The sequence below is a fragment of the Gymnogyps californianus genome, chromosome 13, assembly GCF_018139145.2.
Source record: "Gymnogyps californianus isolate 813 chromosome 13, ASM1813914v2, whole genome shotgun sequence".
Classification (NCBI taxonomy): domain Eukaryota; kingdom Metazoa; phylum Chordata; class Aves; order Accipitriformes; family Cathartidae; genus Gymnogyps; species Gymnogyps californianus.
Genome location: NC_059483.1, coordinates 19,534,140 through 19,562,120, shown reverse-complemented (window position 1 = coordinate 19,562,120; position 27,981 = coordinate 19,534,140). Strand labels below are relative to the sequence as shown.

At 38.3% G+C, this 27,981-nt stretch overlaps 1 protein-coding gene across 1 annotated transcript in view; it reads right to left on the bottom strand.

The window, feature by feature from the left end:
- Positions 1 to 27,981, bottom strand: part of DOCK3 (dedicator of cytokinesis 3) — a 206,776-nt gene that overhangs the window by 46,930 nt on the left and 131,865 nt on the right. The window contains 14 exon segments of the mRNA XM_050904891.1: positions 1,280 to 1,378; positions 3,345 to 3,491; positions 4,487 to 4,614; positions 6,492 to 6,684; positions 8,985 to 9,071; positions 10,363 to 10,533; positions 15,761 to 15,842; positions 17,166 to 17,266; positions 17,622 to 17,705; positions 19,629 to 19,726; positions 20,400 to 20,571; positions 21,288 to 21,394; positions 21,888 to 22,050; positions 26,945 to 27,069. Coding sequence (XP_050760848.1) covers positions 1,280 to 1,378; positions 3,345 to 3,491; positions 4,487 to 4,614; positions 6,492 to 6,684; positions 8,985 to 9,071; positions 10,363 to 10,533; positions 15,761 to 15,842; positions 17,166 to 17,266; positions 17,622 to 17,705; positions 19,629 to 19,726; positions 20,400 to 20,571; positions 21,288 to 21,394; positions 21,888 to 22,050; positions 26,945 to 27,069 — 1,757 coding nt within the window.

Genomic DNA, 27,981 nt, shown 5'->3' with positions numbered 1-27,981 from the left:
ACAGCAATATTTGAAGGGAAGAAAAAAAGCCATGTACTTTATTAGGTCAACTGATAGTTGGAAAAAAAGTTGTGTATAAAATCTTCAGCCTCTGTGACACTCCTGGGACATATCCTTAGATTATCAGAGATACAACAGTGTTTGTTCTTATGGGTGTAAAGACAAATTTCAGTTCAATGACAAACCTTTTCACTGGTCTGACATAAGAACTATAGTTTAGATAGCTTTTAAAAATATCTATTAAAAATTAATATGAATTAATTTACCAAATCATTTTCCTATGAGCAATTCGAAAGTCACCTGAAAGGTAGTAATCTCAGATAACTATCAACCTGAGATACATTGAACCCTGCAACCTAAAGGTAAGAATACCATCCAGAATTTATCTCCCTGGTTTATTCACCCTCTCTATATGCACATGAAATATTTAGAAGCTGAAAGCATATTCAGAGAGGACTTCTCACTGTTTCTCCGTTTCATTTGTTAAGGCAACATAAGTTCCTGCCACATCACATTCTTCTTATTGTCCATATTTTATTGAGTGCCATGCTCATCAAAAGCATTTTATATAAAATCTTGTCTTGATTTATGAAATTATTCTGCTTTTTAAACAGACTTGTCAGAGATACTTCTCTTTCCTGTGGAAGCAGAGATAAAAAGTTAGTTTCTGCTGTTTTGAGATGTGCCATTTCAAAATGTCAGTGGCAAAAAAGCCACCAGAGAGGTCTGGACCCCTCACCAACCCCTTCTGTTCATGAAAAGCCATAATTTAAGTTAATGTTCACAAATTTGGGAAGTATGCAGCAAGTGGAGTAGTAAGGTTACTGCTTTCCCAAAAAAGATTTCATCTGCTAGAGACATTTGTATCCCCGAAAAGGCTTGAAATTCTCTTTTGGCATAAAATCAACACCCTCCGTAAGTAAGCTCCAATGCATATTGAACATCTAATAAAATGCTATAGAACAACTGACCTTACATTCACAGGATTAAAACCCCCCTGGTCCTCTGACTATGTTCTATATGGTACAATAACGATATCCTTGTATGTCTAATAACATCTATCTTGGGACGTTATTTGCTGTTATGAAGATAATTCAGTGCCTTGTGGTCTTAAATGTTTTTTGTAATGCAACACCTATTATTGTAAAAGTGAAAGTAAGGTCCATGAATAGAGTGCCAGTGAATGGGAATGATTAGCAAAGCCAGCAATGCTGGAGGGATTCCCCTCTGCTCTCCCATTCCGAGTGAATCACCCTACAAACATGATGTTCTGTTGTACCTTTAGTTCATCCTTGCTTTGGAAGTTGTCCAGTAAGTGCTGGAAATGAGTGTCTGACATCTGACGAAGCAAAGATAAAAGGCAGGAGACATATTCTCCCTGTTGACCAAATGAGAAACTATTTCATTCAGACAATCTGAAATTTCATAAATCTAAAACTCAACCTGGGGTAAGGTATAAAGGGAGGGGTCTGAAATGGCCCCAATGCCTATGAGAGGAAAGCTGACATGCACAGAGATTAAAAATACTGCATGTTAACAGTTCTTGAATTACTGTTAATACATAGGAATACACCTCTTAGAGGCTCCTCCACAGATGCCAGTTTTAAAGGTCTTTTAACCAATGTAGTGTAAACAAAAATAATTTAAAATGATTAATACAGACATTAATGAATCGCCCTCCAAGCATGCAGTTTTTGACAATCACCTTTTTCAGTTACTTAATATACTATGTCTATCAAAGGTGTGACTGCAGCTCATGCAGACATACCAGGAATTATTTAAACTAATTGGCTCAGATACTTAAAACAGTATAGCGATGACAGCATGGGATCAGTATGGGCTACAAAAGGTGTCTGGAATCTTGTAAATATTTGGCTTATTAGTGTTCACCGAGTTATGTGCTGTCATAGCTACAGTACTAACAGTATCCCAGTAAGATATTCTGAATATAGTTTTGGTAAGCCTACATGAGCTACAATTACATTTCTGGCCTGCAAAGCAGATGCACCCTAACCAGTTACCACAGTATCCCAAAGTGTTTTCCAAAGATGAGCTCCCCCATTTTACATATCTGAAAGCAAAGCACAGAGAAGTTAAGCAATCTGTCCAAGATAACAAGCAAGGCAGTGCCAAGAACGTAAGGACTCTGTCTTTTGACTGCCAGTCCCTTGCACAACACCGTTTTTTTCTGTGACAATGAGCAATTAATTTGGAAAATATACAACCTACTTTCTAAGCAGTATCTAATAAGATTCCATATATCACTGTGCTGTGAAATAGAAATTCAGGAACAAATACAAGGGGATTTTATACTTGTGACTGTCCATTCCATTTTAATTTTTTTTCTAATTGGCTCAAGCATCTACCCAGAAGCTTTGGCATAGGTTGGTCCAATAAACTTTACAGGGCTGAACTTCATTAGGAAAAAAGGTGTGCTCTTATGTGTGAGGTGGCATGTGATAAATAACAGTAAGTCAAACGGTAGGAGTAAAAGGAAATTGAGATGTTACTGGACATTTGCAAGCTAGCACCTGTCTTGTTTTGAATCAAAGAACATGTCTGAAAACTACTAAATGCCTTGTTCTTTATTAGGATTCTACCATTTGTTGCTTTGTCTGAGCTGACGTGGAAAGATACAACCTTTTCACTTGTGTGAGGAGTGTACCTTAGTGTACATCTGCTCCCAACAATACCTCTGAGGTTTCAGCCATTTGATAAAAAAGCAAGTCTAAAAAAAGGGATGTTCTGAACAACAGCTTAACATCATACGTTGTGCAAAAGCTGCATTAGAGACTCTGGCAAGCAAAAATAGACTAAAATAGGCTGGAATAGAAAAGGGCAACAAATCCAGAAAAGAGGAAAGGTGAAGAGCAAAATTCTATTCTTTTTCTCCTCTTCCATTGCATGTCAAAGAAAAAATTTCTTCCTCTAGGCTTACGCTGGCAGTCTGGACAAAGTGGTGGCTTTTCCTTCTTCTCCCACCAAGCTCAACAGCTCACTTGACTTAGGAGCTGTTAATTTCTTTTTCAAAACTATGTTGTGTTTCATTTGCATGAAATAATCAGCTCTCCAGGGTGTTAAGTAAAGGGACTTGTCCACTGAGCATTATGGTATTCTCAGTCTTAGGAATCAAAGCCCGATACTCACATAGCCCTTGGTGATACCTATTTTGTGGGGAAGCCCTAGGCAGCTAGACGAAGGAATGGATTTGTGGCTTGTTAAGGGAAAGAGACAAAGCCCTGGGCATTCATGCAGCAGAGATGATAATGAGGTGCTGGTGGTGGTGAGGGACTGAACCAAAGGTTAGAGAAGCAGGAAATAGAAACTGATTGTTAGTTACTAACAGTGATTTCTGCTGTGCACTGCGGGCAACGCTGCCCTCTTACCGCCTCCTGAGACTGCGATTTACTCATGATTGTAAGCAGAGTTTGTAAAAGCACATCCAGGAGGCTCTCCACCATCATCTCAACCTCCTCCACGACATCTCCCTCCTACAGTAAGCGGTGAGCAAACAGACAGTTAGAAACTGGAGAGAACGGAATTGGCGAAGACAATTCTGCTGAGTCAGCCATGCCACAAACTCATTTTGATAGAGAGCTCCGTAACAGAGGTTCAAAGAAGTACAATTGAATTATTCCTCATTGGTACCAGGTACTGTTGTGAGGCCAGTGTGTGTGTGTGATACCTCGTCAGTCTCTGATGGAAACGTTCAGGGTCACAGCCATAAAGGTAAATCTATAATCAAACGTCTGCATACACGCTAGAACACAATGGGATCAAATTATGTTCAGGAACCTTTATTCCATGGCAGTGTTATTTTAGCTTATTACCATGATACCTTTCATCTCATTCCTTTCACACAAAACCATAACTTGTAATTGGAAATACACATCGGTATGAATTATATTTAGCACCATGAGCTTCCTCCTTTAGAGTCAGGTGGGGAAACTTCACCACCCTCTGTTTGTGAGCACTGCTTTAAATGATCAAGTTACCATTTGAGATCAGAGTATTATGGTCATCAAAGCGGGGTGTTTAAACTCAGCAGCAATTTCCAGAAGTAAGTGGGATTTCATTGATTGGATAATTTTAGAGTATTCTCTTAACATGAATCACAAAGTGCTAGTTACTGTCTCTTGCAGAACTACAAGTCCTAGAGCTGTGTAGAGCTTTTAAACTCCACTGACATCTAAGTTCTGGGCTTGGATGAAGAAAATTAAACAGTGTCAAACCTGGTAAATGCGTATGCTTTTTCCCCTCCTAACAGCAAGAACACTGTGTAATCAGAATGCTCTGAGTCACACACACAAAAGCAGACCCTCATTTCAGATGTTCTCCTGCTGGCAGAAAGTTAGCAGAATTTCATTTTTAAAAGGATCTTTGAAAAACCTGTATTAACCTATAAAAATCCCTCAGTCTTCATTTTACTAAATCAGTGGTGCAATTAAAAAAAAAAAAAAAAAAAAAAAATCAAGCGGCAGATTACCAAAGAGCTGGTCTTGATTATGGAGAAGATACTACTGAGGATCCCAGAGCAGATAAGTAGCTCCTTCTGCTGTCGTAGGTGAAGGTGAATGTGGTGAAGAACTACAGGTAGCAGGATGCGCCGGGACTCTGAAAGAAGGAAAATCAGATCACAGTTCTTCCAAAAGAAAATTAAATTTCAACCATCCCAGTCAGCAGCCTTTTGGTATCCAAACTAGCCTACTGATACACAGCACGTTTGATTAATTGGTGCAACTTCTAGTGTACAGATTGTAGTACAGTACACTTCTAAGAACTGCATCTAATGAATGAATAGCGCATCTAGTTTCACAAGTTCATAAATGCAGTATACATGATGTTCTCAATAGTGATTCAGCCTGGAAACAACAGTTGTGAACTGATACTTTCTAATGTTGATTTCTTTTGTGCAAACCCTTCCTTGCTTAGTGTTGCTTTCCAGCTCTGTTGTCACAGCTAATAGAGCTTCTCCAATATATACCTCTTGGGAACTGGCTAATTCTTCTCTTTTAGCTGGCTTACAAACCTTAATCTTATTAAAGAAGGGAGAGCAGGTAGCAGCTGCAGAAAACAGTAGCCAAAGCAGGGGAAAAAAAAAAAAAGAGACGGGGAAAAAAGTGGCAAGATGTCAGCAAACGGACTGGTAGGAGAGAGAGAAGGAAAACAAGTCATCATCATATGGGAGGCAAGAAAAAGAGAATGTATCTTCCTTTAATTGCAGGACCTGAAGAGTAGGTAGGGTGGGCAGGCAAAAGATAACTTTGGGAACTAGATTCATCTTCCCAGGGCCAGATAGGACATGGGAAAGAGATTGTTGACCTGGGAGTATCGGGTCATGCTTCCACAGGAGGGAATAGGATAGGGGTCTACCATTATGTTGGGTGGAAAATGTGACATCTATACAGTCATAGCTGCCTTACAACGCTGAAGCTTTCTTTCTGGTTTTTGATGCTGTGGTGAGGTGTCATGGTGCTATGCAGCAGCTAAAAGCAGCATTAGTTGCCAGTACCATTGTAAAGGAGAAATGAAGGTTAATGGGAAGGACTAAAGCCCTGGACCCTGTGGGTAAAGTTACTCCTGGCTTTATTGAGAAGACAGAAGAGGAGGTTTTTGCCCATGAACTGGCACCCACAAAGACAAATAGTTTTATCAATAGGTTCGAAACACTGTAATTAGCACTGCCTGTTTCACAGCCACCTTTGGACTAATCTATTCATTCTCTACACTCTCTCGTATTTTTTGAGATGAACTTCAAATTTAAGGAAAAAAATGTTTAGAAACAATTACAATGGATGGTTTAAACATGATTCTGTGTTGTTATCATTCTCACCTTGCACTGAGTAGAATAATTTGAGTGCACTAACTTGAGATCCTCACTACAGGGAAGATAAGTCCAATGGTGCTTTTTATCTTCCACTATTACCTTCATAACTTCTTTCATTCAGACCTTTATGTATGAAACGAACTCACAATCTTCAACCCTTCTTCATTCAATTAATTGTTAAAGAATTACTAGTATGTTAGGCTAAAGAAATATTAAAGTTATAATGTAAAGATTAAACATACTGTAAAAGAATATGGTGGGTTTCTCATATAACTTTATCTCCCTGTTGCTCTTTCTCAGACAATAAGCTTGCTGGAAAGGAGGTTATCTTCCTATCCATGACAACAATAGAAGAGTAATACAAAGTATCAAGTGAGATTTGGCAGTTTTAATAATTGACTTGATTTGTTAATGTATGTATTTTTATCAACCTTTAGTAACTACAATTTATCCATGATGGATTTATAACCACTTTCTACCATAGGGACACTTACAAAGTACCCGCAGTGAATATATGTAACAATGATGCTGCCAAGATAAATAATTCCCAAGATTATTGGCATTCAGCAATTAATTGTTTGCAACAAAGCAACTGCAAAATAAATGTAACGTGTTCCTACTCTTAGTTAGCAGCAAGACTCAGCCTCAGATACCGCTGTCTTACCTGAGAAAGAGAACAGGCGGCTGTCAACAGTGCGTGCAATAGACTGTAGCTTAACAACATCCATTGATTGCCCAATGTGCACTGTACTGGGCATGCTGCCCAGAGTACCCCTCACGAACTCTGCTACTTCCTGCACAGTGAACATCTGCAACAGCTCATCAAAGATAGCGGGGAAGGAGTTCAGCAAAGCAGCCTGAAAAAAGTAAATGAAGACACTGAATATTTTGAATTCTGTAACTGCAGCTAAATGCAGTGAAATAGAAACAACAGCAGAACTGAATTAAGGGTCTGCAAAAAGCTACTAAATAGTGCGCTGTGGCTGGTGTTAATGTTTTGCAATGCCTAAAGTTCATAGTGAACAAATCACGTGTAGTACATAAAAATCAAGCGCTGCTGCAATACTAAGTCTTACGATAAGTTGAGCACATACATACTGTAGAGCTTCAAAAGGCTGTATTTTAGGACACAGCTTATAAAACAAAAAAAATTGAGGTACCAGAGAACAGAAAATAGTCTATTTTTGTTGATTTACTTTTTTCTATAAATACAAAACTTGCTTCTGATTAGAGTTCCATAGCAATTTTTTGTACTGAGCAACTAAGTTAAAACTCTGCAGAAAATATTTTGAAGTAAAGAACATGTTGACAGACCCTTAACCATAGCAGCACTGTCATGTGACATTACAAAATTTCTGCAACAGGGGTGGGGTGCGATTTCATGTGAGAGGCATCACACCATGCAAGTAAGTGTGCACGTGATTCTTGCAATAACGGATATTTCCAGTAAGCTGGAGCTATCCTTGAAGGTGTTTCTTCAAGTGCAGAAACAATATCCGTACAACAACAACAACAAAATCAAACTCTTCATCTCTTATTTCACACTTTTTCAATTAATTTCTTCGTAACAGTATACAATTCCATGCATCGCCCTATCCTCAAGTTCCACAGACTTGGTGTCATACCTAACAACTGCCGCACACCTCTAATGTTTTAAAATTCTTCTCTTTCTTCCTCTACATCCTACCCAAGGTCCATACCTGTTTCCTCATTGTAACTGCTTAAATTCCTAGATGGTTGCTTGCTTGAACTGCTGCAGGGTCTGGTTTTGATTCAGCTGCCTCACTCCCACCCACCCCAGCCACAGCCCCCCACCGTGCACGCTTCCCTTCTTGCTGTTTCCACCTCCCTTGTCTGAAGCTCTCCACACAAACCACACCGATTTCCTGCAGAAGTTCAGATTTACCAAACTTCGTTGCAGATCTCTGTTCAGCTTTGCCCTTCCAGAGTCTCACCACCTATCGGTATTTTCTTCTATTCTGCAAGTTCTCCTTTTCCTCACAGATTTTTTTGTTTTCTCATTGCATAAACATTTCTGTACCTCTCCCATGCTGGCTCTAGCACTTGGCATGCCTCTCCTAATCCCATATAATGTAATAGCTTCCTTCTTTGCCAAGTCTTTCCTCAAAGTATCTTTTCCTTCAAACAACAGTGATATCTATTTAATAGTCTTTGAGCAAAGTCTAAGTTATTTTTACAACTAACACTGTAGAGCCCATTAAATTATTCTGAATATAAATTTACCTCTTTCTTCTTTGCGCTCGTTATCTCTCTCAACGTCTTGTTACAATCAATTCAGATTACACAAAAACCCACATAGCTTCCTGGGTGTTGTCACCTATTTGTTGCTACATACATACAATGTACTAACAAAATAAACAAATACGAATCATTTAAATAGCTCATGGTACTCTTGGAAGGCTATAATAGCTGCAAATCCAGTCATCATCTTTATCTTTGGGATAATACAAGTGAAATTACAATATCGGCCCAACAAATCCTTACAGGAGTTTTCCTAAATTTATTTCTAGCTATTACAATAAAAGCAGAAGGATTTCTGTGGCGATTTAGGATATCCAGTAGCAATCTAAGGATATGGATGGGATCTCTGCAGGAAGCTTTGGAGCCGTCTTGAGGAACAGCTGCATCGTTTCACCAGTTCCTTGAAGGGCCCTTTCTTGTACAACACCCTGAAATATGCTGGAACATTACTCACATCAAACTAATTGCCTGGAAGGAAGGACATAATCAGTTTTAATCTTATTGCTGGAAAGCACTATACTGAGATCTCTCTAATATCCTGGGTAAGAGGACAAGGGTGAAGAAAATTATGTTTGCTAGGGCCTCAAGCATTTCTGTAGATATTTAACAGTTGTCCAGATTTCCAGAACTAGTACATAATCTCCTTGGCTCTCCTGAACAATTTGACATATATAATCTTGTATACGCCCTCAGTACTGTCTTTCCAGTGTGTGGATGCCATAAGCTGTTCCATTAATTACTGAAATATTCCACATTTCCTAGTTTTAAAGTACCAGCCACTTAAACATTAAATTCCAGTTTATATGCAGGAAAAGAGGGTTTGGGGTAGGGAAAAGGGATTCATTGGGAACATCCACGATGAAATACTTGTGCAGTTCTGGGGATCATTACTTACAGAATTAAATGACGGCCTTGAAGTACCACCACATTTTTGTGGGGCACATGTCCCAGCTCCGCTCGCCTGCCCTCCAGGCTGAGGCGCCTATGGGGCAATTGGGATCAAGGGGCAACATAGTGGCAAGGGGGAAACAAAAAGTAAACTTTTCAAAGATTAAACAAGGACAGGCTTTACAAATTACAAAAGTCCAACGTAAGAAATACCATAGTGAGAGAGAGGAGGGGGGGGGGGAAAAGAGACAAAGAGAAAAAGGGAAAATAACCCCATCTTCAAATCTAGTCTCCCTCTGTATTTGTGATCAACACAACTGAAAAACAAAGAAAGAAGCCTGAACAGCCTGCATTCGTAAGATGCTGTTTCCACTCACTGTCACTTTGCCTGCAAAATTCTGTGCACTGATTTCTCATGTTCCTGGCTCATCTTATTATACCCTCTAATGGGTGATTAAATAAAAGATTAGAGCAGCTGTTCTCAAAATCTTTCAGAGCAGCTTCTTAAGAAAGAGATCACATTGCTGGCAGCTTCCCTAACCAGTGGAGTCACTCTTGTTTTGTTGCAATGTTCACAGCAACTGCTTCTTTGGCAAACTACAGTAGGTGTTCAAAACATCTGTAAATAGTAAATTAGTGATTACAAATCACCTTCGTATTACCAGGAAGTTCTAGGTGGTCCATTCTGACATCCTCTGAGCTGAGGCACACACAACACATTTGACATTACTATTTAAAACTTTTAAACACAGAAGTATGTCATTTAGTACAGTGGTCTTGAAAATATGAAACAAAACTTAGCAGCATCCTTACTCGCTTTGAGTAGTATCTTAAGCCCACGTGAATTCTTCGTGAAGTCATCTGGGCCATATTAAAAATAATGTATTAAATGTGAGTGTGGGCATCCCAGTATGCTTGCGGTCAGGCTGTGTATGATTCTGACCGTAATTTTAGTGTATGCTGGAATTAAGTTTATCTGACTGAGTACATCACTTGAACTTCTCTACTGTGATGTTGCTATGACCCTAAGTATTGACTTGAGCTACTACAATTAAGGATTTAAAATTTCTTGAGGCCAACCGTAAAACATATGAATGAGAGGCTTGAAAATGCAGTTTACTTTTGTGAAGAGCAAAAATTGTATTCTCATGTGACAAATCACTTTCCTCTTGAGAGTCCACAGTTCAGCTCACCTGTATCTGTGAAGTGGTGCAAAGCAACTGTCTGATAACGTTAACTGGCCATGTCATTTTCCAGTAGCATCGGCTTGTTAGAGGGGGAAGACTCTACTAACCTGCATTTAATCGTCATGTGCCCATATGTACTACCTGCGCAGAAATTAGCTGCCTTTTGGTTTGCCAGTTAAAGTGTAGAAAATAGCAAACCTGTGTGAAGATGAGAGTCTCAGAGCTCCTGCTGTCCAAGCTGAGCACAAATCTGATGGACTGGAAAAGCTCCTGGATGCTGGAGCGGAACTGTTCCTCCTCCATTCCACAAGTAGCTCTGGAGTAAAGGATCCGAGATTGGACAATGAACTTGAAAAGATATTCCAAGGCCTTAAGGAGCAGGAGAGGAAGGAGATTCAGATAGAGAAAAAGAGAGAAAGAAAAATAAAGGAGCTTTAAAGAGAACCAGGAAAGATTCTAGGCGCATAACAACTACATTCTTCAGCTTTAGAAAGGAGAAAGAAAAACAGGTTTTGTAAGTTATGTAATTCAGTTAAGGAAGAGCTACTCACAGGCAAGTACCCATTCTCAACTAATAATCTTTGTTACTAGTATGTCCCACTAACAAAAAAATTACGCATGTAATTCAAATAGACAAATTCGAGTTACATAATTTGAGGAAAATCTTGGTGAAGATAAGAGACTTCTAGTTTTCTCATGACTTGGCACAATGACTGTAAGTGTCTGAAGAAACCATTCTCCTGTTTTCATTTAAATTTTACCTTTAATTACTTGAGTTAGCTAATCTAGATTAAGATAAATGGACTGTCAGTGGAACAGAAGAAGGGTTACCTGGAAAAAGGGGAATCTACTTTTCAATATGAACACAACAGCAAAGTTCACCTTTATTTCTGGCAGCTACATGTACAAACAGAAATAAATGCAGATGCAGAAATAGAAGCCAAGAGCAGCATGTGAAGCCCTCTGGCAGCCCATTTTATAGGTTTGGTATAGCCAACCATAATTCTAACCTGAAAGCTCATAACTTCAATGTGAAGATTATGTTTTGCAATGAATCGGAGGATTTATGTTTGAAATTCTATAATTCTCTGTTGAAAGTGAAATGGCAGGCTTTCAGAGACACTCCACATCCTTAGCACGGACAACCTGAACTGTTGCCTAGAATGAACCCATCAAGGCAGTTAACTGGAGAGTTCAGTGTGTTTGCAGACACACGGCTGAGATGGTAAAAACACAAACCAAGTCTTGTTAGCACAAATCAGCACTTGGACTAACTTTGACTCTTACTACTTACAAAATCACAGACACGATGCATATATGTGCCTAAAGACATAGAAGTCCACTGAAATAAAATTCAAGCCTTCTATTACGTTTGTCACGATATAAATTTAAAGGAAGTTTCTTAAAAATGTAGTCTGTATGCATGTTCACACAATAGGTGAGCACACACCACTCACCTGTGACCAGCAACCTAAAGACTCATGGTACATCACATGCAAAACTTAAATGGACAAACAGCATCATAACCTTATTTCCTCTCAACCAACCAATCCCTAAATTCTACCAGTGGTACTCCAGGAGAGATGAGAAAAGGAGTAAGAAATGTGCATATAGACAACACATCTCAAAGAACTTCCCCTTACTAACGAGTAACCTTCCTTCCTTCTCTGAGTGACTGTCCATATGCACGTTCACTCTGTGAATACAGGAACAGCACATCTCAACTTGTACAGATTAGCTGCTGGTTGGTTGCAATGTCCCAGGGGAACTAAAACCAGAAGACCACTATGACAAAAGCAGCATCAGTTAGAAGCTTCTATGATAATACAGGTAAAAAAGTGGATACATTTCTGCCATTATTCTGCAGGTCTACTGGATAAAGATACTCTTCAGAGACACTAGTGTCACTTGAGCCTTCAGGGATTATGCTCAGACCACATTTGATGGTTTTACTGTAGCACATTCGTAAATCCAGTGGACAGCTGGGGACAGTACAGCTGCACATCTGGACTCATCTGCTGTAGAGATGAAGAGTCTGTTCAATTCAAACAAAAGGCAAACTGTACCTGGTGTTCAGAGTATGAACAGATGAATCAACCCTGTATAGAGCTGCTTTAAGAAAAAGCACAGATTTATTTCCTTACTCAAGAAACCCAAAGATTACTTTAGCAAAGAATCTGGAGTATGTAGAATGGGTAACCTTGTCATAAGCACAGTGTATGTAAAGAGGATTAGCTCTGAAGGTCTGTATCTCTTTCACTGTCCTAACCAAAGTAAATAAAAGCCATTTTCAGTAGTCTCTGCACCATTCAAGAGCAGCTAGCAGACTTCTTCCTGCTACTGTCAATGTGTTTTTTCCAGAGAACAGCATACTTGCTTCAAGTACAAGAAGCACCTACTATGCAGTTTTAAGGAAAAAAGTGAAAAGGTTCAAGTGAAGGTACCAGTTTGAGTCTTGTGAGAGCAGGTAAAAGACCTAGGGCAAAGTTCAAGGCATCAGCAATAAAAGAAGGAGCAAGTCCCACAAACAGGCTGACCAGGGTGGAACAATTATAATTACATCAGCAATTTTCTGGTATTCTTAGAAAAAGCAAGACTATAGAAAATGTAAATCACCAAGTAAGGCAATTATTTCTGAATGAGGTAATCAGTAAGTCTAGAGACAGACTGGTCTCAAAAGCAACAGACTGACATTTCTTTTTTAAATTCAGGGTGAAGAAAACAATTTGGAGGAGTCCTCAGTCTCAAAAGGCAGGCTGCGAATGTAATTCCGAATCTCTCATTCACTAGCTCCCTGGCTGGCATGGCTCAGAAAGTATGTTCAGGGTTTTGAAGAAATCAGCTGGGAAGACTGACCCTTTCCATATCACTGATTCACGTAAAGCCCCATAGTAATGGTACACAGTACCTCAAAGTCTCTAAAAAAAGTTTGATGCGTGGTCTGTGTGATTCAGCTCCAGAACACTGATATGAAGATGTGACTTCCTGAGGAAGAAAAGGTCTTGCTTTTTCAGTGGCTTCCTCTATCTAGGCAAAACGCACCTGATTCTACTACTGGAAGATAACTGAAGCTGAAAGGGCATCTCCTAGAGACACTTCATAAGTTTTGCCATTACTAGTAGGGAAGGTAAAACTGTCTGTGGAGCCATACGTGGACACTTCGTTACAGAATTCTCCAGGGAGGCACAGGCAGCTGTATCTGGATGCAGCTTACATGGAGCTTGTTATAGGCCATAATAAAGGAACGTGATGCCATGTGTTCTAGCACAGGTAGAGACGTCCTTTCGGTTATAGTTCCTCCAGGTTTCATAGAAGTTTTTTGAGAATTACGACCAATCTTGAGGGAGGTAAGTAATTTTAGAAATAGTCTAGAGCACTGCTTGCCAATGCTAACATCAAAAATCAGAATCCTATGAGATGTCTGCATATCCATTGTGAATGTACATGGGCAGTCAAGAGCCAAAAAAGAGTGCAGAGGTATTTCAACATCGGCTTTAGGGTACTACATTTAGCAGCTAATTCAGGGAAAAAGGGATAGAGAGCTATCCTGTTTTCTCAGTTGAAGAACTACTAATGCAAGGAATGTAGTGAAGACATCCAAGACCACAGAAATTCCCAACAGTAGAATACAGTACTAGTAATGACACATTAGCAACGATAATGGTTTTGGTACAAACTTGCTCCAAATGCCTGAAATAAAATCTGGAAACAAAGAAGGAAATCAATCACTTTCCTGTAATGGAAGAAGATAAAGACCTTCATTTGGGCCTCCAAGATATACCTGCAAAGGCAGCTGTCTGAGTAAGGTGTGCCAGCAGTGGCAGTGGCAGAGGATGCACTGTTAGGTCTGCGGAAACTCTGGTGGCAATTATAATTCCTGTGCTTGGAAAGGCTTGGCCTGCCAGGTCTTCAAACTGACCTCACTCACGGAGGGAACAGCTGCTTCCTAGGCAAGCACTTGATATTCCCAGTAAGCAAAGAGCTGCCTTGGAGGCCTTGAAAGAATGTACCTTATTCACAAACAGTATGCTGAATAACCGAGCTTCTGAAAGACATTCCAGCATTCGTATTTTTAATATATCTAGAGAGGACTACTGTGAGGTTCAAAAAATGCAGATCACGTAGGGACAATATCATACATCTCTATTTGCTGCACAACGTATAGCACTAATGAGTGGTTTGAGAGGGAAGAAAACCTTCTAGAAGTCATTCCAGCTAGAGATCTTCCTCTCATCTCATAATTTTAATAGGTTTCTTTGTAATTAAAAAAAAGGAAGGATCAGGATGGAAACAAAAAGAATGAGAAAGTTGATAATTTCTTGAAAAGTCACCTTTGCCCCATTTTTACCTTTCCCTATGAATCTCCGTTTGAAAAGTATTACAAAGAAGAAGTTTCTAAGTATGTAAATATCTACAAAAGACAAAGTAAACACTGCTATAATGCCCTTGTAAGTACCAGGATATGATCTTAACAGGAGATCTTGAAAGCTAGTTGATGGCAGTTCCATTCAAATGGAACAAGGATTCTCAAAAAATAAAAATTACTTCCTCAAAAATACGGATTAATTAGACTAAAGGAGGCAAAACAAAGAACAAAAATACCACAAGAAGAAAGAAAAAGCCATAATAAAGTCTGAAACGTATGCCAAGCCACAAGCATAAATACATTCACAAGGAACAACCTCTGACTTTCCCAAATGGTTGCCAGAAATTAAAGGAGTAGTATATGTACGTGTGTGTGCTTCACCTGTGAGATGCTTCACCTATTTGTACTGACATTAAAAAGTGAGAAAAAGAAAGTGCTAATCTCTGCCACTGCTACTAGTTCTAAAAGTGCCCAGACTCTAATGTTTGGACATAAGTCTACTCAGAGTAAGAAGGTACAGGTGGACATTCACTCAAAGAAAAATATCTTCCTGCAAATTTTGGAATCTTGTATTTATGTACTTGACACACTATCTTTCTGTTTTACAATTACACATGGTAAAACTAATACTTTATTTATTCTCTGATTTCTCTGTAATAGCACCAAAAATATTCCCTTTGTTTCACACGCCGTTAGAAAGCTGTGCCTTCCTGCAAGATCATACTCTCATCACGGAACTGTGATTCAGGTCCTGTGCAATAACAGTTGTTAGAATTTCCATCCAGTTAAAGGCTCATTTATCTGCTGCTTAAAATACTCCAGAACTTCAACCGGTAATACAGCGAAGCTGTGTCACAGCCAGAAATGAAAAGCATATCTTTGATCCACAGCACCTGCGCCTAATACAGTTAAAATAACTGCTTCTTGAAGTGCAAGGTGTAGACCACATATAAATATGGCCAGTGCATATGTACGCCATATAAGTCCCACTTAAGTTCTCCATAGGGCTTCAAAAGAAGCTAAGGAGATGTAATTCTTCCATTTTTTTCTGCACAAGAGTGAATCTCCTCCTAACATTAAAATATTGGCAAAATATTAGAAAAAAAACCAATTCTGGTTAAACAACTAAGAAGTCAGTGCCAGACTACCCTTGATTTTATTTACAGCTTCCCCGGCCCTTTTGTAGTCCCGGTTGGAACAGACACACCAATACTTTCATTGAATACATACTCTCATTGCTTCCTGGATGTGGTCTTGGCGTACGAGCTCAGCTGAACGGTCCATGTACCACTTCAAACATCGGATCAGTTCTCTGAATATAACAAACGGTGAAAAGAAGAGGAACCTTCAGCACTGTTTTAAAATTAGTCAGGCAACAAACATTTTGGTTTTAGGGAGAAATCTATAAAATAGTCTCATTTCACTCCATTTCAGTGGTCAGCTATGGCTGTCCTAGCTACGGAATTTACATAATATATACATTTATTTAAGTTTCAAAACCAGAAAATAATTTCTTCTCTGTAATTGACTTAGACCATGAGGAACACTAAGAGAACATCAAAAAGATGTTATTAAAGAGATAGCTTTGATAAAGGCATGCAATATAGTTCTAAACCCAAACCATACTCTTTTTTTTTTTTTTTTAAATAAGAAATTCCAGATCTCCTCTAAGAAGTTTTTAGAAACTAAGATCACAAAGAAAACACATGCATCTATTTTCCTAAGTACACAATACCATTTGGACTAACTTAAAGAGTTGTATTAAAAACATGTTTTATTTCAGACGTCAGACTACCAAAAATCATTTGTTTTGTCTGAAAGAGGTGATAATTACACAAAGCAGAACACCTTTTTACCCTCTGAACATGACTGTGCCTTCTAGCGTTGTATCTACAGTTTTTTACCTGCCGTTGACAGAGTATTTTATATATTTTTTTTTAATTACACTAGAATGTGAATGGCTTAAAACAATTAAACCCAATTTTAAGCTGGTTTTAAGTGGCCAAAGATAGAATATGCTCAAATATACAAAAGAAATGGTCTAAAAGAAAGGAAAAACAACACCCTGAATGATAACTGTTACTGCTTTCAAAAATCTGTCTTATTCTCTGATGCAAAACTCAAAAAAGAATACTAGAAAATAAGGCAGAATCTTCCAAGTGACAGTGAAAATTAAGTTGCTGATCTACTGAAATTATACATTTACTGTAATCAAATAGAACATCTTCTTATGTGAATACCTGTCTACTTTGGAAGAGGAAATTACAATTAGTTCTCTAAGCTTTCACACGGGTCTTATATCCCAACATCCTTAGGACAAGAAATGTATATGCTCTGGGTAGCTCGTTAGGGCAGACTGATAATGAGTTGTTGCTGAGTGACAGTGTCTCTTCAGTTAAAAAAAAAGAAAGTAAGATTTGCCAGTTCAGAAAGGCAAGATAAATTCCAAAGTCTGCTGATTCTTAGCCACAGGTGACATTCAGCAGCTTTTCTCTATAACTGTGCTGGAGAACTTTCATCTGAGTAGTTCTGCTTTGGAAAACCACTGCTGACATGAAGGTTATGATTCTGACGGTGACATCATTCAAAAGCTTGCTAATACCATCTCTTGAAGTGATGGATAAACAAAACCTACTTGTAAGCCAGTGCTCCTGCAAAGTGCTTCTGAATGTAAGTGTCCATCACAGGTCGAAAATGAAAATACTTGCTGTCACGCAGCAGATTTATGATGAATACCTGAGGGAGATGAAAAAGTGAACCCGTGCTAAAAGAAATTGCACGTTGTTGCTAGGCTTCTATAAACAAGTTACACAAGCTAAGGAACAATGAAATACATGAGTTTCTTTGAACAGTCAGTAGTTGTGTTAGTAGATGTTATTGTTTGCTTCTCCCAAGTGATAGCAAATATTGCTGTCCTCGGATCTGTTGAGGCTATCCTGCCCTCCTCACCCAAGATTACTGCAGAAAACATAAGGCTGGATCCCGCTGAATATTTCATATTTCATGGAAGTAAAATACTAGCAACATGATAATAAGAAACTTAAAACTCACTGACCATGAGATAAAGAAAAGTAACAATTCAGCAGCTTACCAAAGACTGAAAGACCAACAGACCATACTTTTCTGTATTGTCATCCAAAACGACAAACAACGTGTCGAGAATGTCTTGTAGGAACTAAAATGACATGAATAAACAAAGAATTTCAAATTCAGTTGTATTGAAAAAAAGGTTATTTGCCCCCTGCTTTAATTATTTCATACATGTTGATATCTTTGTGAAACACTTGCCAAGGACAAACCAATTCGGGTTCATCCATATGATGCGACAGATTTTCATTTGTTTTTAACTAAGAAGAATTTTTCTCTTTACAAGGAATATTTCTAAACAAAAATGACAGAAAAACAAAAAAATAAGAAATATGTACTGCATGCCTGATTTGTAAATATAACTGAGTGTTCCTTTCACTGTAAGCTGACTAGAAGTGCTGCCTAACAACAGTGGCAAAACAACTTACTTTCATTCTCATATCATTAGAGTGTATCAGATGCTGTTCGTCATCAAATTTAAGACTTGGAAGCACATTAACTGGTGCTCCAAATTATGTTTAATATTGAAAACTTTTGTTATATGACAGAAAGTAAAGCTTTTATAACAAGCATTAATTGGGTCAAGTTACGTATTGCCAATTGTTTCGTTCATCCATAACACTGCAGCTTACTGAATGCTGACAATTCAGTGATTTTCTTTCCTGAAAGCACAGTCCTCAGAAAGGATGACTGTGAAGAAGAGTGCTGAAGATGAAGTCAACTGCACATTCTCTCATGATTTTTTAATCTATTCTAATTAAATTTCTGACGTGGAAAACAAGAAATAAAATATAACAATTTATGAAGTCTCTGAAAGGATAAGATTTCTTTTCTGAATTACTGCATTCTGTTCTTCATATCCCAATGCCAAATAGCAGCTGAATTAGGGAGGGAGTCAATTACTTCTCCCCTTGGAATAATTTAATCCATATCTTTTTATGCTTTTCTCTATAAAAAACCGATACTTGTACTGCCCTGCAAACAAAGTGTACAAAACATGACATTCTTGAAGAATTCCAATATAAATGGGGTATTGTCCTCTTCTGTTACTGTTACGAAGTTATCATGAAGATTAACATTCAAGATGTGGCAACATTCAAATGAGTTACAGTGAAGTGGCTTTAATTATAAACTACTGATTAAGTGATGGGATTTCTCTTTGGTTGTTTGCCGTTACAGATTATCTCCTTTTACTTCTAGATTTATAGAAATAAATTCTAGGGAGAGTTCTCAGCACACCTGAAATTATCAGAGGGGTATCTGGAATGCACTTTTCTTTTGCTGAGACCACAAGTATTCAAACACCTGTTGAAGTTCCTTGGACCTAAGAAAGTTCAGGTCACACAAAGGATTGGCCTGTAGGGCAACAGCGGTTACAAAACGTGATGAAATTATCAGATAGGCGGTAGATTACTGATAGGTTAGACACGCTAGAGAGCAATTGCTGCTCTAGGCAACAGCTCCGCTTCACAGTGCTGGGACAGGAAAATGGGTTTGCAGGATGGTTCACTGGCCATTGAGCAAAACTTAACTTTCAAGGTTTCACACTTCTTTCTCCACACAGACGTTTGGAACATATTTGCACGACAGAAATATAGATCAACTCTACTAGCTGTTTGAAAAGGCCAAGTTTTCTGAGTCAGCTCTGTTTTCTTCACTCTAGAAATGACCAACCACACTTACGCAATTTCAGAGAATGTCCTTTAGAAAATATATTGGAACAGATAAGTCTGCACAGACCACCACTACCAGTGGCTATGTCTACATCAGCAAGCAGTGTGGCTCAACAGGAGTGGGCCTGCAGAGTGGAACAATTGGTGCTGAGGACCTGATACTCGCAGCACACGTGGGTGTTCAGTTTCATGCAAAAATAAAATCCCAGTTTGTACATTCTGAGAATTCACAGCATGAATCAAAAAGGACAATAAGAGGGAACACTCAGAAGTGCACTGCAGGTCTGAACTCGGTTGCTATCACAGATACATCCAAAGACTGTTATTTTATGTGGTACCTTAACAATTTCCTCGCCACTGACATGTCTCAGTCTTCCTAGAATATCCATCACGCGATCTGGGTAAGCTTTCCATTTCAGTAGGGCAAGCAGATCCACTGCAGAACAGTGAGAGAAAGAGCTAGAATCCACACACAGAGGGAAGAATGGCAACCCCAGACCCACCAGAGATTCATTACATGTTACACTTCTGCTCTTGTTGCAGTTCACGCTTCTTGGGGGAAAAAAAAAAAAGGGAAAAGAAGAAGGAAAATACGGAGCAAGTCCAATACTGCTAACAAAGAAATGAATGGAGGAATGGTGAAGTATTTTAAAAAGAGTAAAGACTGCATTTTTCCCTGTGTGACTTGACACTGCACTGGGGGCAATCCACTTCTGTCTTCCCATGCTTCAGGGACGTTGCCATAACAAATTTTTATTTACTTAGTAACTCTGTAAAAGCCAAACAAAAGAAACTTTGGATTGTGTAGAAATGCTAACATTGAATTTTTTGTTCTTCAATCACTTCATGAAAATTAACTTTAACATACTACCCTTCTCTTGCACTTACAGTAATGTCTGTAATTTCTCTGCCATCTGTCAATATCCTTATTTCCTCAAAAAAAGTTTCTGCTCATTTCAATGGTGTTAGTAAAGAAAAAAGCATACATATAATGAAATTAGAACAAAGGCATATTTTAGTAAAATAAACAGAGCACAAGCATACCCATCTTATCTCTCTCTTTCATAATCCCTGTTGCTTTGGGCCATTTTGAAGGATTGGCTACTTACCATTCTGGGTCAGTTTGGTAGAAGAAAGCTGTGTGGAGACTGAAAAGGTCTCTTTGGTGCTGCGCTGGAAGATGAGGCTGGAAGGGATGTTGGGGCAGCCATTGTAGTCCTCTTTGCAGCAAGGCAGCCCCAGGTACAGCGCGTGGTTGTTAAATGTGCTGTTCTCGTCACACTGCAGGCACAGGACAAGAAACGGAATTGTACCTAGTCTATCTCATTCCACATACTCACCCGCTGACAGCAACTGCCTAACAGCACTTTTATTGATCTTTGGGGTGCACAAAAACACTTCTAAGAAAAAGCTGTGCTTACCACTTTCGGGGCCCGTACACACACAAAACAGACCCAGATCTAGAAAGTGTGGTCTCCTAACCACTGACTCTTTAGAACTTACCACCATCTTCCAACTGTATAACTTAGTGCTGCTGTCTGAAAATCATACTGAAGAAATAAACCAAGGTAAATCAGCAGGAAGAAAAAAACCCCAACGACTCCCCCCAAACCCCTCGCTACAGGGCTGCCAAGCTGTAGCATTGTAACATGATGCATTTGAAGTACAGCATAATTTCATAATACAAAGGTACAGAGTAATGCCGTAGGCTGGTAAAACTGCTGAATGCTCATAAACTCTACTATGTTTGAATTCAAAACAGACAGGATTAACAGAAGATAAATCATCATTATGAAGGGAAAAGGTAAGCCGTACCTAGAAAAGGAGGCTGTATCCGTACCTAGTCATGTGATTTTGAATTTATAAAATTTTGAAACTATTAATCTGTTCCTCACATACTTCTAATGAGGGGGGAAAAAAGATAATGTAATGACCATTACTTATTTAAACTGAAGTAGAGATGAGTAGGTGAAAAGTCTGCAGAGAAGAATTGGTACCTTATAAACATAAAGCTCGTGGATATCGTCCGACAAGGTAGTGCCATCATCTCTCATCAATGGAGTGAATGCAAAACCAAAGAGCTTCTTTTCTCCCTTGTCTTTTGCTGTAGCAAGAGATAGAAATAAGGAATCATATTTGTACATATTCTGTCTGTCCATATATACCACAAAGTTATTAATTAATTTCTCTGCATGCCTAACAAAAAGCATGCAGGCTACATAAGAAACAGCATATAATATACTATGTCTAATTCTATGCAAGTGATCGACAAGCCTCAAAACAAACACAAACATGCCGAACATAGTAAAATATAAAATATACATGCTGTAAAGAAAACATTCTACAGGAAAATACAGCAAACGATCAGCAGGGGAGAACATCTACAAAATGTTTTGCCCTGCACTGATTGTTCATGATGTTTTTAATGTGCTCTTTAATAAATGTAGCAACCGGTTAATTAGCAGTGCACCTTCACTGGATTTTCGGTTGGCACCCCTTTCCTGCTTTCCACCCAGTACCAGCCTCATCCAAATATAATTTGACAATGGAAAGACCTCAGCTTTTTTACATTTCTCTTGGTTATATTTTGCACTCACTAGAGCAGTGTCTGAACTCAAACCGGAGGTGAGACCCACGGAACCTGTCTATAGGGATGGGCAGCTTGATGATTTCCCCCCATCGAGGGCTGTTATTGTGGTAAAGGACAAAAGAGTGGTATGCACTCCTGCTTGGCTCTCCTGAGCCCAGGCTGATGCAGTCCTGGAACAAAAGAAAACAATTTAAGATTAAAAGACATCACATCACTACAGATGAGTCATTTTATTACGCGGTGATAACCTTTATATAATTCACATCTTTCTGTAGACATAAAGGAAGAGTCAGAAGCAGAAACTCAGACACAATGAAATCTGAAATTTTTGAAGAGATTTTTAAACTGTGTTTTGGGTCAAAGGATGAGCTAGGAGACCTATGATACTGGATGAATTCCAGTATCATAAGTTATTATTTAAGTTACTGTTTAAGTTAAGTTATTACTTAAGCTAAGTTTTCTACCAAGCATAGAATAGATACAATAAACATGTAAGTCCAAATATATAAATATGAGTCCAAAAAAAAAAAAAAAGGACCTAATAGGACCATCACTTGTAATATTAGCCTTTTCTGAAAATATAATTTAATCAGATTTCTGCTTCAGTATCTCAGTTCAGAAGTGATACCTGAACTTCTGAAGCTCTTAAAAGCGTTGGTCTTTTGAAACTACAACCGTCCAGCCTCACTGAGTATCCCAGAAAATTCTGAGTTACTTCATTAGTGGTAAGCAAAGAATTTCTGTTGAATAGTCATCACCTAAAAATATAATGGGAACTAAATTTCTGCTTTTAGATATAAAAAGCTCAGAGATCTTGACCAATCTATGTATTCTCAAAATACAGATGAAGAAAAACATGAATTGATATTATTTAGGAAATACAGAAATCCTTAGTAAGAACGTGAGTGAAGGAAGTTAGGAAAAATACTGAAGTCCTGAAATAAGGACAGTAAAAAGTCCTCTGTAATGAAGACATGGAGCAGGAAGCACATTTTTTTATATAAGCACTAACCCATGTTCTAGATCTAGCACTTACAAAGTGATCCAAAAGATACATCTTATAAAACCATGCAGAAAAGACAGCTTAGAGATTCTTCACTTCTAGCATCTCTAAGGATAATGAATCCAGGAAGAAACAGAAGCTAAGCAGACCCAGAATGACACATGCAATTTAAATTCTGACATAAAAACACGCCACATGGAATAGTATCATGACAGGAAGAACTACCGGTCATTTCCCCAAGGCATCTCTAAATTCTATCCCAAGAAAATACCGACAGTGTTGATTTGATTTTTTCATCTGTAATCAAGGGACTGTCAAGTCAAGTATATCTCATTAACCAGACCCTGTTAGTACAGCCTGTGGTAATATTCTTCTGGCTTCGAGAAAATTAAGAATTTGTGAAGGAGCCCAAAAAGAAAGAAAGGTTCTCTGGAATTTTGGGATTCAAGTCAAGAACAGCCTCCCTGGACAGAGATTCATTGCAAAGGCTCTAATCCAAACTGAGTGACTGTAGCATATACTTACAAAACTCAGTCCTCTCAAGTAAGTCTTAGTAACCACATGGTATGTGCCACAATCCTGGCATGAAGGTGATTTTTTTAATACAGCAATGAGAATTAACTGTTGCAGATATTAACGGGTTGAAGTGACAGTAGTGGTGGCAGTACTAAAAACCAGAGTGCCTGCAATATCCCAGTTATATTTTTTGATAAGTGTAACTCGTTGGGCTTCAACACAGCAATTCCAAAACCTCATTCTGCGTTAGGTTCTTAGGAGAAAGTAAAATAGTATTTGTATTTCTTCTATAAGGTACAGTAAAAATTCAGATTTTCATGTGAGCTTTTTTCTGTTGCCCCCCAAAAAATGGTCAGTCTTTGAATCCTGTTTCATGCTATCAACTTTAAATACATGAATAGGTGAAGAGTCTTTTCTTCTGGTTGTTAACTTAGTTTCTATGCATTCATACTACAATCTATAGTCTGAGGAGGGAGAATTGTTTAATCTTTAATCCTGAATGGTGATCTGCAAAATATAAACATGAAACTAGTCTCCGTACACCTAGTTACCAAGAGACCCAAATATGTAGGTGAATTAGAGGGCACAGGCAAGTAAGGGAAGCTAAACTAGAAAAAGTATCAGGTAATAATCTTATCGTTTAAGGTATGCCTTGTGATTAATAAGATATTCCTGCTACCGGCATAAAAAGAGTAAGTGAGAAATGTGTCAAGGTTTTTTATTTTTCAGACTATATTGAAAGATACTAAAAATTGAGTAAGACTATTTTGAAAAGGAAATACTCATTTTCATTTTGAACAGCACTGTATTCTGGGAATAATTTCACTGCTTTCAATAGGACTATTTCTGGACCAAGATATACTCAACAGCAATAAGGACTTGAGACAGACAGAATATTCTCATTAACACTGCGTATGGTTCTGCTAAAGTCTTCACAAAGGCATAATTCAGATTTGGATTGTGCTGCTGGTCAGGAAAAGTTTAGAGACTTTATTCTAATATCAGATGAAAATTTTGTGGCAATTTCTGCACTGTACCGTATAACTCAGCACACACTTTCTCATTTGGCAGTCTCTGCTTTGGGAAGGCCATAGGTCAGGAACAGTAAAGGATATTTGAACCAAGAACAGTAGTGCTTTGGGGTCAATGACTGAACTTCCCGTGTTCTGCCCATGCTGTGTAAGCTTGGAGTTTTTTATTAGCTTCGCTACTATATCACCTACTGAAAATTATTAAATTAATGTCATAATTGATGAATGAAATAGAAGAAAGAAAATAGCAACAAATAGACTGTGAAAGCAACCTCGGGTCATGCAAGCGATCATTCGGGGGACAGGGAACCCAAACAAAGCAATTCCCTTCATCAGTACTGCACCAAGCCCTACCCAACACACACCTTATTCTTAAGACTCCTCTCGTTGCAGTCTTCAGTATTTTCTTTTAGATTATGCTGAATGACTGAAATGAAAGTCCTGATCTAGCAGCCTCTTTACAGCTGCTTCATCTAGGAAGGAAATTACATTCTGTCTTTGGGTGAAACCAGCTCCCTCCTAATAGAAAATGGCGGGTCGTCACACGCTGCTCTAGGTGTCCATACTGAAGATTACGTAAACCAGATGGTTGCAGTGAAAAATAAGCCATCTAGGGTTTAAAACTAAATTCTTAATATAAAAGGTAAACCAGCATCCATTTATAGTGGCATACTACAATAACCCAGACTAACAGACCTGTGTTAAGTTTTAGACCAATGGATGCCTAGACTTCCCAAACCCCATTGCCCAGGTGGGATGGTTAGATCTGATGGAGCTCTTGGTTCTCAGGGCTTTTCACCTGACGCATGGCGATATTTTGAGCACAAACTTTGCCTGCATTTTACAACCAAAATCTGCATTCTGAAAGTTGAGACAAACTGGAAATCTGCAGTTTAAGGAACTGAATGCTTATAATTTTCAGGGCATTTCTATAGACTTAGAGCAGCCATATACACTTAATAGGAAATACAGTGGATCTTAGGCATCATGAGATGTCATGAACCAAAGATCTCCCTGACATAAATGAAGTATCTTCATTGCTTTGACTGCAACAATACAGAGGAGCAGTAACATAAAAACTGGTATGAAGATTTGCTTTTAAATATGTGGTTTAAATTTAAAAACCACAAAAGATCCTTTCTATGTAAAGTCTCTCCTTTATGACAAATCACCTGAATTTTTTCTGATTGGATTGACCACCTTTTACTATTCTTTGTTTGTTTGTACCACGTCTGTTCCACTATCCCACGTAAAGCCCTGAAGTACTGTTACAGCAGTAAGAACAGGCAAGGGTAAGAAAAAGATAACTTAGGATCTGCGAAAGACCATTCCAACCAAAACCACAGTAGTAGTTAAGACTGATAATGTCTAGAAATTATATGGCTTTTATACTTAATCATTAGCCACAGTTACAGTATAATTAGCTACCATTATGTACCTTAGCATTTGAAGATGCTGATACTGCAGTTTGGAGGGTAAAGACCTATACTGGTCTTTGGCAGACTGCTGTGAAATAAAGTGATTAAAAATTTGTCACTCAATTTGAGAGGTATGCCTACTGCAATTAAACAGAAAAGGATTGTGATCTTCCTGCAACAGCGATGAGCACAAACCAGTTCCTTACAAGAGATACACTTTACTGTTAATGAAATCACAAGCAATGGTAGTAATAAAGGAAAAGTTCTCCTTTCAATTAAAAAACAGACTGTGGCAATGAGTTTGGTACACAGGCACTTTGGTGTTTAGACTCTTCTACGGTAACAGCTACAAAGGCCATTTTATTGCAGTGGAGGCAAAAAAACGGTAGGGGGAAGTTATGATTAATACATTTTAATGCAGCCATTTCTCCATTTTTGATAGATGTTTATGTCGAAATACTTTCCTTTTACTTCTCTATCCTCACACCCTCCCACCCCACACAAAGCTGACTTATCTACCTTCTCTTCAATAATACTAAAAGCAAGAACAGAGGAAGAAAGAAAAACATTAAACATCACCATCCACAGCTGGAATGGAGCCATCCCAGGGTGGAAGCCAAGATCTTGGAAATAAGGCTACTCAAATTTATTTTCCAAAACTACATTCAGTACCATAACTCCCAACAACTCAGATTTAAAAGTCTCTCTTGTAATCACATTTCATCATGTTGTACGACACACATTATTTAATTTTAGATATTTGTCATATACTCTTCAGTTCTTTCGGACTACTGTTACTCTAAATTTTCTTTTTACTATAGCTACAGACATCACATTTTGAAATTACATAAGCTTTTCAGTTTATGAATATTTTCTCCAAGTCCCCTATCCCCATGTAGGGGAAGCGCTCCAAATTCTTTCAAATTTATAATGGACCACTTCCCTCATTGTAATATACAGTTTAAAAACTTGGGGGGAGGAAGGTAAGAGCTAGTTTTAGTTTAGCACTCCCCGTGCATCAGAGACAACAAACCAAGAGAACACGTCCGTGGAGCAAGCAGGTGGCACCTGAAGCTCAGAGGACATAAGCACTTACCTTCAAGATTTCTCCATCCGCATAGAGCACATACATGGTCACCTCAATGTTCTTCTGCACGCTCTTCCCACCTCTTTCAAAGTCTCCCTTTTCTAATGTCAGGTATAAGTCATTGCGTATATCACCTACAGTTAAAGAGTGGAGTCACACGCTTAAATTCAACATGGAAGACTCGGTGCCTGGGCGCAACATATTTTGATTCTGCAAATCGTTTTCTGTGTTCTGCAAGACTATGGCTGATGCCCAAATCATTCCAAGCAGCAAGTTAATTGTTAATAAAGATGAACATTTTAATATCAGTGCATAAAATCAGACCGTTGTTAGTAATGCCTTTATTAAATGTGAACTCAGAATCAATACTTGCTTTTATTCTATAAGCGGGGAAGGGAAAAAAACCTGCTACTACTGTGTCTAGTTAGCTGATTTGGAAGTATCAGGCTAAGCCTGACAAAACATCATTAACATCAGACTTCCTATTTCCAATATATTTTAAGAAAAATAAGTATTTTTGTGATGATCAGCAGAAAATGATGTTCAGTCAGCTCTTCAAGTATTTTCTACATTTTCATAATTTCTTTTTATCATAACAACAAAATAAAAGTAGCCTTTTTGGAAACCTGGTTGTAATTCAGTTCAGATGGATTAAGAAGGAATTTTTTTTTTTTTTTTCCTAGATTTCTGGCTAGCCTCTGGTATCCATATGCATGGATATAGGAAAGCGGGCAGTATGGATACTTGCCAATTTCTCACTACCTCATTTTCAAGAGCTTTCAGAGCAAATGACTATATTCAGACATAGAAATGCTAGCATCTATCTCAGCATCTTGTTATCCTGAATTTCACAGATTCTAGCTCACTTTTTTTTTTTTTTTTTTTTTTAAAGAATCTGATTTGGGAAGCTCTGCTTTCAAAACTAATGAATTCTAAAGCACGCACCAAAGGATAGCAGGTAGCACCTATTTTTCTGTAAGATTTAGTTACTGTCACCATGTCATGATGGTTCACACTTACCACTTCTTTTTATTGACTTGCCAGAA